Source organism: Trachymyrmex cornetzi, unplaced genomic scaffold (assembly GCF_001594075.2).
Source record: "Trachymyrmex cornetzi isolate Tcor2-1 unplaced genomic scaffold, Tcor1.1 scaffold94, whole genome shotgun sequence".
In the NCBI taxonomy this organism is placed as follows: Eukaryota; Metazoa; Arthropoda; class Insecta; order Hymenoptera; family Formicidae; genus Trachymyrmex; species Trachymyrmex cornetzi.
The window spans coordinates 151,986-164,237 of NW_017300289.1; the positions used below are offsets into that span (position 1 = coordinate 151,986).

The 12,252-nt window shown below is 36.9% G+C and overlaps 3 protein-coding genes across 10 annotated transcripts in view; 2 read left to right on the forward strand and 1 right to left on the reverse strand.

Moving 5' to 3' along the window:
• Positions 1-3,861: 3,861 nt before the first annotated feature.
• Positions 3,862-8,263, forward strand: LOC108769736 (EKC/KEOPS complex subunit TPRKB). 6 transcript variants are annotated; one of them, XM_018520881.1, is made up of 2 exons: positions 3,862-3,933; positions 7,523-8,263. In XM_018520881.1, the coding sequence occupies exon 2, from the start codon at positions 7,599-7,601 to the stop codon at positions 8,202-8,204; it is 606 nt and encodes a 201-aa protein (XP_018376383.1). In that variant the 5' UTR covers positions 3,862-3,933; positions 7,523-7,598; the 3' UTR covers positions 8,205-8,263. The 6 variants fall into 6 exon arrangements, with proteins under 6 accessions (XP_018376383.1, XP_018376385.1, XP_018376387.1 ...); XM_018520883.1 differs by having other exon boundaries at positions 3,884-3,950; XM_018520885.1 differs by lacking the exon at positions 3,862-3,933 and adding an exon at positions 6,049-6,100.
• Positions 8,264-8,470: 207 nt separating this feature from the next.
• The window catches only part of Npl4 (nuclear protein localization 4), a 17,483-nt gene continuing 13,701 nt past the window's right edge, over positions 8,471-12,252 (reverse strand). Inside the window, exons 9-12 of one of the 3 annotated variants that reach the window (XM_018520891.1) lie at positions 10,024-10,175; positions 9,807-9,945; positions 9,063-9,382; positions 8,471-8,665 (exon numbers count right to left, since the gene is read on the reverse strand). In XM_018520891.1, the coding sequence (XP_018376393.1) occupies positions 8,617-8,665; positions 9,063-9,382; positions 9,807-9,945; positions 10,024-10,175 (660 nt within the window). In that variant the 3' untranslated portion in view covers positions 8,471-8,616. Of the gene's footprint in view, positions 8,666-8,690; positions 8,973-9,062; positions 9,383-9,806; positions 9,946-10,023; positions 10,176-12,252 lie in introns of those variants that run through there. The other 2 variants (XM_018520893.1, XM_018520892.1) reach the window with 2 other exon arrangements.
• LOC108769741 (uncharacterized) overlaps positions 11,075-12,252 on the forward strand; it is an 8,562-nt gene continuing 7,384 nt past the window's right edge. Inside the window, exon 1 of the mRNA XM_018520903.1 lies at positions 11,075-12,087. The gene's annotated coding sequence lies outside the window, so the exon portion shown is untranslated. The remainder of the gene's footprint in view (positions 12,088-12,252) is intronic.

The following is a 12,252-nucleotide window of genomic DNA, read 5'->3' on the forward strand; positions in this document are numbered from 1 at the left end:
CTAGCCTGCTCGCCGAGCAAATGAACATAATTGGTTATTACTTATAGATCCAATCAATCATATTCGATTGCTCGGCAAGCGTACCTATAACTGAAGAGATGTATCATAGCTATACACCCATGATTATGCAGATGTTCGTGGATCATTGAAGTGCAGCAGTTTCCAGACAATTTCAGAAGTCAAGGATAGTAAATGGTGGTATGCAATCGGATGGGTGACACCGCTTCGAAGTACTAATGAAATTAGTTCCCGAATTCAGGGAAAAATTTTTTTTTTAATCATAATTTTATGATATGTATTCTGAAATAAGATATTAATCAATAATAATACTCATTTTAGCAATATAAGGTAGGTTTATTAATTTCCGTTTAATGTTACAATCTTACAAGGTCCTTGACACATTGTAGGAATATTAATACAACCTATCATGCAAGGTTTCTGGGATGTTAATGTAATCAGTTTGGACGATCATTTTCATGTTATTGGGAGGTTAATGATAGGTTTATTAATCTCCGTTTAATGTTACAATCTTACAATTTAAAATTACTGTAACCTTATTTCAATGTGATGTGCTGTGAGGGTGTAGAGTCATTCGCAGGGGTTGCCAAAACTGAAATCAAAAAACAAAGAACAATAAGGGCTAATGAGAGTTTTTTGCACGGTTGTTAGTGCGAAAATAAAAATCGTTTATTATCGAAATATAATATAAATTAGTTACGCATAAACGTTTCAGCCTGCTTCCGAGCTATCATCAGTATGTCTGAACGTATAATGTAAATTCTCACTTCTTCATGACAAGACGGTAGAATAGCAACTCAATCTTCTTATTCAATTGGTTGACCATTTCAGTGGCAACGAATAACAGATAAAAATTCATATAGCCATGAAAGACATGAACATCAAAAATCACTTAAATCGAGAGACAAAAGATCCGCAAATTATTCACAAACGAATATTGTGACGATCAACGTTCAAATGGACGTTTTTTTTTCCTGTAAAATAAGCCTCAAAATTTGGCTCCAAGGTGAAAGTATGAAATGAATTTTTCAAAGCAAAATTTTGTTTAAAAACTGATTCAGGGACGACCGAACCTGGAAAAATTAAAATTTTCCAAAACATATATGAAACATTCTCGGAATATGTAACGATATATAAACGGAATATTTTACCGATATTTGAATGTTGTAAATATTTTGGAATATTCCGGAATACTCTTGAAATGTTTTTAAGGATTTTACGAACCTTTTATAAATATTTCAGAAATATTTAGCATTAGCTGGGAATTTTCTATAATATTATTTCGTTATAGAATTCTCTGCTGGTCTGTACTTATGATATCATTCTGAATACGGATTATATTTTATCTAATCGCCACGCGCTAAAAAAATCAATTAAAGCTGTTGCAGCTGACACTACTGTACATATTATTGACATATTGAATATTTTATATATATTTTTATATGTTATATGATAAACATTTATTGATTTTTTAATATGTATTTATCAATACGCTAATAATAACGTATTATTATTGTAAACAAGTGAAAAAAAAATTTTTTTGATGTAGTATAGAAAATACATTTAATTAAACCGTAGAAAATAAGATAATTTTAAGCAAAAAATTTATTAATGTAAAACGTATATTACAATTAATTTTATCGTAATATACGTTAATCTCACGTTAATGTATTTAAGAATAAAGTAACAATATTTAATACTAGAAATTTAAAATGCCTATTACGGTCGAAGCCGGATCTTCGTTGCTTTTTAAATAATTCAATCTTGAATTACTAATATACACTATATACGTACTCGCATATATACTATATTGTAGTCTTTTCAAACTGCGCGCTGAATTGTTTTTCCGGACTAAACGCAATTAAAACTACTCTAGTAATCGCGAAATAAATTTACAAACAATTTTAATAATTTGATTTGCAAGTACATATATAGTGTATATTAGTAATTCAAGATTGAATAAGTAATAAATATGTTAAACAGGGACTCTCCCTTCTTAAAATAACAAAAACAACCTAAATAAGGGTCAGCGCGAACGAAGATGCGCAATAAATATTTCAATAATAATTTTGTTAATTCAAGATTGAATTATTTAAAGCAATGAAGATCCAGCTTCGACCATAATAGGCATTTTAAATTTCTAGTATTGATTGTGTTTCTCACATATATGATCTAAAATAAAGATTTTTTATATTGTTTAACAATATTTATTATTATTTAAAACTATTTATTCTAAAAACGCGCGTCTCTCATTCTTTTATCATTTGAGTAAGCCGCATACTTAAGTTTTTACTATACTGCCACTCCAGTTGCGTTGTTTACTTAGATGGCGTTAGCGCACAGCAAGTTTCGTCATTCCTAAATCCCGGACGTCATCCTCGGCAATGGGAAAGTTCATATGAATGAGATTTATTGATTTTTACCTGTGGGTTCAATCAATGTTTAAGGGCCACTTTCACCATCGTCCGTTTATTTAACCAGTTTAGTAACTGCAATGAAATAAAAAGAGATAGAACTATTTCTATCTCTTTCTATTTCATTACAGTACGGACATCATCCTCGGCAATGGGAAAGTTCATATGAATGAGATTTATTGATTTTTACCTGTGGGTTCAATCAATGTTTAGGCAAACAGATCCGCTTTGCCGATTTGAACTCGCTCATTTACACCCATTCGTTTCCTATTTGTCAAGGGATACGCTTGGATACGCACAAACAGATCCGCTTTGTTGATTTGAACTCGCTCATTTACACCCATTCGTTTCCTATTTGTCAAGGGATACGCTTGGATACGCTTCTGTGAAATCAGTGTAAAATCATTGCTGGTATTATGGATGTGTTCCGATATACACTGCCAGTACTGGCAGTACTGAAAACTTGTTCCGCTATTACTACGCAGCGCGCTGTGACAGCGTCTAGTTCCCTCAATGACGTTATAAATGATAGCCATATTGCCACTGCGACTACTGTGGCTTTCGAGGTGATACAGTCACAGTGCAATATGGCGTCGCTTAAAGAAGCACAACGCGTCGAAATATTCGATACAGGAAATAAAAAAATATATACATTATATTTAATTGCAGAAGATACACATATATATTCATTTTACCGAAAATGACTCTTAATTCCACATCTGAATATTTATTAGCTCTGTCTTCATATAGTTTTTAACACGAGGTCAAACTGCTTGAATTGGTGATCTCATAATCAGTACATCTTCTTCGGAAAAACTATCGCTGCTATTTTCGTTCAAAATTTATTGACAATTTAGTACGTTTATCCATGTCTGTGTTTACACTGCCAGTCTACTACAAAGTCGTTCCGAAATAGATGTTACAATAGTGCTGGCAGTACCACAGTAATTTTGGAACGGCTGCGGCAGTGCACTGTTGTGACGTTATAATGGGGAGGGCTCCGATTGCACACATCGCATATTGCACACATGTATCGCTGATTGGCCAATTTAAAAATAAAATAATCTCATTGGCAAAACAGTAAAAAATTACTAGGCACCAGTTGATATGAGCGGTGTGTACAATCAGAACTGTAGGCAAACGGGATCCTCCCTTATAATGATTGCACTGCCAGTAAAAAGGGAACACATCCTATTTCGGGTCCGCGCACAAAGATGGTCGCAACTGAGTCGTAGTCGTAAGTCGTTGTCGTAGGTCAACGCACAAGGATTTTACGTATGTCGTTTACGTATATCCTATTTCGTCAGTTGACGCAAACAACTGGCGCAATAGGATATACGTAAACGACATACGTAAAATCCTTGTGCGTTGACCTACGACAACGACTTACGACTACGACTCAGTTGCGACCATCTTTGTGCGCGGACCCTTCGTCGTATTGACGTATTGTTTCGCTTAGGAAGCTTGTTACGATTCTGAAAACGGAGTGAGCTTTACATAAGTGAGCAAATTCATTAGGTATGGAAGTTATAAATATTTTAGTAAATTCGCTATTACTTTTGTAATTTTCATCTTGTTTAGAAAACGATAATATGGCCCGGTCTCACCAATGACCAACTCCGATTAAGCTAATCAGTCGATTAAATTTCAGTATTGCCAACTACAGGTTTGTTCGCGTCGCATGTCGCATGCTCCAACATGCTCCTACTTCCTTCAACCGTAGCTCCTATTATGGGCCTTCTATAATAAGCCGCAAGTCAAAAGTTCTGAGCGATCTTAAGTCATAATCGGTGAAGTTGGCCATATTTTTATATTATGACTTAAGATCGCTCAGAACTTCTGACTTGCGGTTTATTGTAGAAGGCCCATTATAGGGTTTGTTCGCGTCGCATACTCCAATATGTTCCAATATGCTCCTACCATAGCTCCTACTCCAACGCGCTTGATAGAGTGAATAGGAGCTATGGTAGGAGTATGTTGGAACATGTTGGAGCATGCGACGCGAACAAACCTATACTCACTCAAGGCTATGTTCAGATTCCCATCCGAGTGCCACCCAGGTATCACTCTATCCTTGTTATTTATCGAACGTTAAACAAGGATGACATGATACCCGGAGAACACCAGGGTTGCATTCCAAAATTCAACTCTGTCAACTCGAGTATCATTTTATCCTTGTTGGTCACCGAATGTTGAATAAAAATAAAAAATACTCAGAGTTGACAGATTCAAGTTTTGGAACGCACCCCAGGGTGGGAATCTGAAATCTGAACACGAGTCAACGTGCTCGTTAGAGTGAGTAGGAGCTATGGTAGGAATCATAGGTTGGTATTCATAGTCGATTTTTATGCTGGATTCACACTGCATCCGATTTGCGTCGTACGACGCTCTGCAACCAATCAGAAAACAGGAAACGATGGATTTGGCTTCATATCATCGGAATTCTGTTTTCTGATTGGTTGAAGAGCGTCGAAAATCGGATACAGTGTAAATCCAGCATTATTTCAAGACCGTCTTAAGTAATGTCTTAAGACGCTAATGCAGCCCTCTGATTGGTTCGTGACTTCTTAAGACAATATTTAAGACGGTCTTGAATATAAGATCTGACTATGAATACCGGCCATAATTGAGTTTTATTTCAAGACCGTCTTAAGTAATATCTTAAGACGCTAATGCAGCCTTCTGATTGGTTTGTGATTTCTTAAGACGGTCTTGAATATAATAGCCCTTCTACAATAAGCCGCGCAAATCAGAAGTTCTAAGCGATCTTAAGTCATAATCGGTGAAGTTGGCCAATAGCCAACTTGAATGATTTGGTTAAGACTGGTTAAGATTTCTGACGTTCTAAGGTCGGAATCAGACCGGGTGATCCCGATTGACCACGTCTCAATTGGACACCACCAATCACAGCGACCGGTGCTTAGGAGCTTTGTAGTCTCAAGCGCTGTGAGTGGCTCGTATCAAATTGAGCCGTGTCCAACTGGGTGCTATCCGAATCAGACTACGCAATGAAGATTGAGATTAAAGATTAAAGATTGAAATCTTACCAATGAGGACAAAGAAATTATGGTTCCTTTTGTTCTGATTGGTCAAATTTCAATCTTTCAATCTTCAATCTCATTCTTCAATGCGTAGTCTGATTCCGGCCTAACTTGCGGCTTATTGTAGAAGGCCTATAAGATTTGACTATGAATACCGGCCTAAGAGATAGAAGATGTATATTTCTGTCCTGCTAAGTAATTACTTTTCTTCTTTCTGCGCATGTGACAATAAGAGGATAGAAGAGAATAGAAAGATATTTTTGTCCTTTAAGGTAAATTTTTACGGGCTGCTCAAACCGGCTGTTTCAGCGACAAAAAGAATCACGTGATCAAAATTGACGAATATCAAATGTCCATTTTGATCACGTGATCCTTTTTGTCGCAAAAATAGCCGGTTAGAGCAGCTCGTGAAAATTTACCTTTAGGTCCGTTTCCACCAACGCAGATCATCTTTAATCTCGGTTCAACTTACTCTTTGTCTTTTTTTAGTTCTAAAGATTAGAAAAAGACGAAGAGTAAGTTGAACCGAGATTAAAGTTAATCTATATTGGTGGAAATGGGCATTAGTCTTGCTCACAGCTCGACGTCTGTATTCCTTTTTCATTACTATAAGTTCTAAGTTCTATGGTAAGAACACGTTGGAGTATGCAAAAACCTTACAAGACTGAAAACATAACCTAATTATCTGGCGGCTGTAAAGAACAATGTGATAATAACAGCACGGGTCCTTATTAGTCGATAGTCGCAAATTTCTTCAATTGCGAAAAAGTTATACACACGTGAGTACTCGCCCCGCCAGAAAAGGATGTTTTCAAGTCTTGTAGTTGATAATAAAATTTAATCGGCCGATTAACTCAATCGGAGTTGGTGAGAGACCGGGCCTAAAGTTCTAAACAGTCCTAAATCGATCTTCTAGCATTCTGTACTGTTTTCTTTTGGTTGCATGCACTAGTGCATACTGAGTGCATGTTAAAGGATTTGTTTTTTATTGCTACACTTTCTGAACTAGTACACATAGTGCAATAAGTTGAAGTGAAACAAATGATCTGGAGCGTTATTATTTTATTTGCTGACAACGTATATTATTTGTTGAACTCTTGCGATAATTATAATCGGATCTGTTGCGGAGCGTTATTGTTTTATTTGCTGACGACGTGTGTGGCTAGTGTTCGTAATATTTTAACTTCTGATATTGTCTGTGGTACTGAGGAGGGTCTAATTTAAGACCGAACCGTGTCTATTATATTGTAACATATCAAAATACAAAATATTTTAACCACATCTGGCATTCGTGGTGTATGCCTTCTTAACTATATTGTTTTACAAATGGTCTGTTTTCTATTCCTGCACTAGACTGTTCTAGAATTCTCTTTCTCGCTTTAAACAAATATCAAACATATATCTATCTCACTTTAAGTTCCAAGAGTGTACACTAGTTCAGCCACAGAAAACAGACCTAAATATACATTTCACCGGTTCAGAGTGCAGCAATAAAAACAGATCTAAAGCTGTTGTACACCGATTTAAATTGCGTAGAAGTAAAATTCAAATATTTCGAATTATAAAATACAGATTTTACTTAATAGCTAAATAGCACAATAAAATGTATGGAGGATTTCATGCAGGTTTAATTCGTTTTTAATCCGTTTTTATACTTGTATTAAACATACATCTTTATGTCAATTTGTGTGCGACGATTTTAATATGCACTCAGTGGATACTAGTGCAGCAAATAGCGTTTTTCATTGGCAGAACTGGTGCGCACTCAGTGCAAGTTAAAATTGTTGTACACTACCCTAATCTGAATGTAAAAGTGAGATATCTCAATTAATAAAATACCCAATGTTTATTTTAATCAAATACCACAATAAAATATATTGAGGATTTCGTGGTTTAATTCATTTCTATATTTTTATTAAATGTACATCTTTACGTCGATTTTTGTACGACTTTAAAATGCACTGAGTGCGTACTAGCTCTGCCAGTGAAAAACGCTAAAAGAGTAAACGCTATAGGTACCTATCACTGAAACGTAACTCGTGTTTACAGATATTGCCATATCTTCTAGCAGAAGATCCTCAGCGACCAGAGTCGATTGGTACACTGTCACTTACAACTGTTGACAATGTCGTCTGACATGATTGATGAGACCGTTGAGTTAGACCCAGTGACTGGGTTATACTGCACGATGTCTTTGTTTACCAATGTTACAAATACCGCTGAACTACACAAGAAACTCATTACCGAGGAGCTTGATTGTTGCATGGTAAATGTTGCAACTATTGTAGACACTTTTCAGACGGTGGTGGCTGCCAATAAAGCCGCCCTCAACGCTACGCGAAATCAACTGGTTACAAAAAACATAAATACGGAAGTCTTATTTAGCATGTCTTTGTCGGATAGCATAGCTTGTGCCTTGGATGAGTTTGGTCTTAGTGACGACATTAAAAATCTCCTGGTGATAGTGATACACAAGGACGGTGAGGAAAAAGCCATGCTGGAGAAGATTTCAGAAAATGTTAAGGGAGACAAAGTATCCATCTCAAACCTGAAGAAGTTTACAGATGAAAATCGTGTTAAAGGAACTTACGCCATCACCGTTATCGAACAGCAGAATTCTAATATTCTTGATATTATTGTTTCAAAGATTAGTGGCTCTACATTATTTCCACCGAAGAATCGAAATAAGGGAAGGCGTATATCATATGAACGATATGAACAGAAGAGTTGACAATATGCTGATACAGAATAGTTATTATATTTATTAATAATAAGAAAAATTTTATTTGGAATATAATTTAAGTAAACAGTGGATATGTATAATATATGTGAACAACCCACATGCTTTAATTTCTTTTTATCAATTAATTATGTACCCTGCTAATCCACACACACATATATATATATACAACAATAACTAATTTTTTAAATGAATTATTTCGCAAAATATTACATATGTTTCCCATACCAATAACAATTTAATATTTGTGAAAAAATATGTATATAATATATATGGAAAATATATATGATCAGCAATTAGATCCATACGATTTTGATTTTTCTAATACCAAAATATTGACGCAAATTTCTAATATTGTAGCATCATTAGGCTTGACTGAACTTTTGAACTCATGATTCTGTTATTAAAACAATTCCCTCATCATCTCTTCATCATATTCTTCGACATCTTCTCTGCAAACATATAAAAAATTCATAGTAAATATCATTGATCTGTTAGAACTAATTTATAAGTCAGAACTTCACAGAACATTCTGCTAGGATTAATATTTAGGCCATCTAAATCAGATTATTGCAAACTGGCTGCAGATAAAAAAAAAAGTGTATCATGGGGAGAAGCTTGGTAAGGAAGGAAATATGTCAGTTGGAAAATACTTGTGTGGTATTTTTTTTCTTCCTTTTTTTTATTCACTCATAAATAAGGCCAAAGATGCGTAGAAAACAATCGTTATATCCGCGAGGACACGTTACGCGTCAGATCCTGCGGAAGCGAAGTAGTAGATTCAAAGACAGCACCCCTTAAACGCACACTGAATTCGTCGTTAGTGCTTTAACAGTTTATTACGAGTACCTTGGCAGATTGCACATCTCGCAAACTGCTAAATCCGCGGCATTGAGAAAAGTGCAATGAGAACAGGTCCAGAGAGCTTGGTCGGGTGGTGGATTCGCGATCGGCTCGGTACCGACGCCTATTCCTCCACTGCCCTCCGCGGTTACGGAAGGCAATGTCCTTGAGCTGTTACCGAAAGACGACATTTGCGGAGGACGCGACGACGTGGAGGTCACGGATATCAGTTGCTCCACCGTCGCCCAATGCTCCGATTGGGCCCACTCCAATGCTTTTTGCTTATCCTTGTTGCGGATAGCTTCGAGCAGTGGCAACATATGGTCCTGTAAAATAAAATACATATTTGTTAATAATTATCGACAATTATTGGAGCGTTATATAGCAGAGCTCAATAGTAGAGCAGTTGTTTTAAACAAAAGACTCAAATTCAATTCCAAACGTGCCTTTTCATACGCTTAACGCTCATTTTTAGCATCAAAAAAGATCACGTGATAAAAATTGAATATCAAAAATAAATTTTAATCAATTGACCTGTTTTGTCGCTAAAAATGAGCATCGAGCGTTAGCATGAAAAAGTATTTTTAGTCTATTATATACGTATGTACAAGAAAATCTTGAGTATAAAAATTTCACTGTAACAAAAATATGAATAAGTAATCGAGATAATTAAATAATAAATTGAAGTAACTGAATATATTGCTATACTTTATAGATAGAAAAATCTCTCTTAAAGCAAGAAAGTCATACCTTCATTGGATACATGTCCATAGTAGCGATGAAAAGAAGCAAGTGAAAATCAGAAGTTGCCTCCAGAAATTGATCGCTGTTAAATTGCTGCATGTAAGTGCACAATGAATTGAATTCCTGAACTTGTCCATCGACCTGCCTGAAATAAAGATGTTTATATATGAATAACTTTATTAACTGTATTCATTTATGTACAATATGTATTTGTCTGTAATACCTGTTCTCCACTGGAAATGGAGTAATGTTATCATCCGTGAAAAAGGTGAACTGTGGAGTAAGAGGGGTGGACGCAGGTACATCTACCAATAAATATTCTACTGGCAAAGGTCTTGCTAGTCTTGTTACCTCGTTTCCATACGTATCTTTCTCCTAAAGAAAAAAAAAAACACGTCCACGTTGTAAAAATCATATTCAATACTGTTTCAATGAATAAAAGAATCACACAGAAAACAGCATATATATTTATCTCTAAGTAAATAAGGCGTTTTATTAGGAATACAATTTTGATCTCTAATATAGATGAGTAGCCTCCTTTTTCTTTATTAACTTTTGCAGTTTAGAATTTAATGCTTTCAATTATCTATGTATTAGAAGGTCAATTGTGTATCTAGAATAAGATAAAAATGATAAAAGTGAGCGAACTTATGAGAATATTAATTTTATTGATTAACATAGAGTAAATCTGCTCACTCTTGTACCTCATTTCACCTCATTTCAAGAAACACAAGCGACTTCCTGATGATGGAGTCATTAAAGGAGGATGTTAAAAAGAGGCCGATTTTTGCTCATAAAGGTGTAAGTAAAAGGAATAGCGTTTTTTTATAGATTTTGACTTCCTGAATACGATAATGTTAATAAAAAGTTCGGGATTGATAGGGAACACCTTGAAAATAGAGCATGAACATGATATATTTCAACAAATTTCAATATTCTTATACGTACTTTTCAAAGTGTTTTCCGAATGTCACGAACTTTTTGATAATTTAAAAAAATCTGCCCTTTTTGGAGGATATTAAAAAAAATCCGATTTTTGTCTAAAAGAATATAAGTAAAAGAAATAATGTTTTTTGATTTTGACTTCCTGAATATGATAAAATTATTAAATCGTAACATTTGGGGAACACCTTGAAAAGTAAGTAAGAATATTGAAATTTGTTCAAATATATCATGTTCATATCTTTATGGGCAAAAATCGGCCTCTCTCTTTTTAACATCCTCCTTAGACTACTTGTTGAGAAAATTATTTGGTGGATTATCGCGCATAATAATTTAATTATATTTGTCCCCGTAAATATTTGTCGCGGCTTGCATTCCCGCTATAAAGGCAAGTCCACAATCCTCCACGATACGGCGCGAGGACGCACGCACGTGATTGGCGACGCTGTTGTCACGTGGCCAATTGCCACGCACACGACGAGGGGACAAAGCGGACACGACGACGACGACGACAGCGCGATCATGGCGACGACGGCGGCGAAGAAGGGTGATTAGTTGGCGACGAAGCGGGGTAGAGGAGAGAACGACGGACAGTGACGGAACGAAACGAAGAGGAACCGAGTCGGAGTACGACGAGGAGGAAAAAGGGGGGGCGGGAGAGGCAGCGAGAAGCGCGTAAGCGACGAGCGCGCGCCGCGGTGTGTGTCGGTCGGTCGGTTGGTCGGTCGGTCGGTCGCCATGCTAGTGGTTAGTTTAGTGAACTAAACATCATGATGTGGCAGAACGTTCGTATGAGCAAAGGCCCGTAGCCACGCCGCGTTAACCGGCGCGCCGTCGTTATGTTATTCACAGTAACACTCACGACGTTCGATAAACACGTATAAACACGTAACGCGAAAAGTACAAAAAAAAGTATATATACATACACACGAAACACGTAGAGGGAAAGAGAAAGAGAGAGAGAAACACGTATACGGATTATAGAGTAAAGGAGAAATAAAGTAGAGAAACCCGCATAAACGACGACGACTACGCGACAACGACGACGACGACGACGACAACGATAACGACGACGACGACGAAGACGACAACGACAGCGGTGGCTGCGGCGGTGTTAGCTGTGGTGGTGGTGATTGTTCTCTTGTAGTGGTAGTAGTGGTGGTGGTTGTTGTTCGGTGCGAGCGAAACCGCGCGCGGCGCGACGTTAGGCCCGATGTAAATCAAAGTTGCCGAATCGAGCGTACGTCGTACAGTGAGCATCGCCGCGGCACGCGCCGCGAGTGACGAGTGCCAACGGTCAACCTCCATAGCGCGGCAGGAGAGACGTTTGCGAGACGTATACACGGTACGGAAGCATTTGTAGAATCCTGCCGTATAGTCGAACGGGGAAACAGAGAGAGAGAGAGAAAGAACGAGAGAAAAAGAGAGAGAGCGGGAGAAAATCGGAGCGTCTGAACGTGTGTGTGTGTGTGTGTGTGTGTGTGTGTGTGTGTGTGTGTGTGTGTGTGTG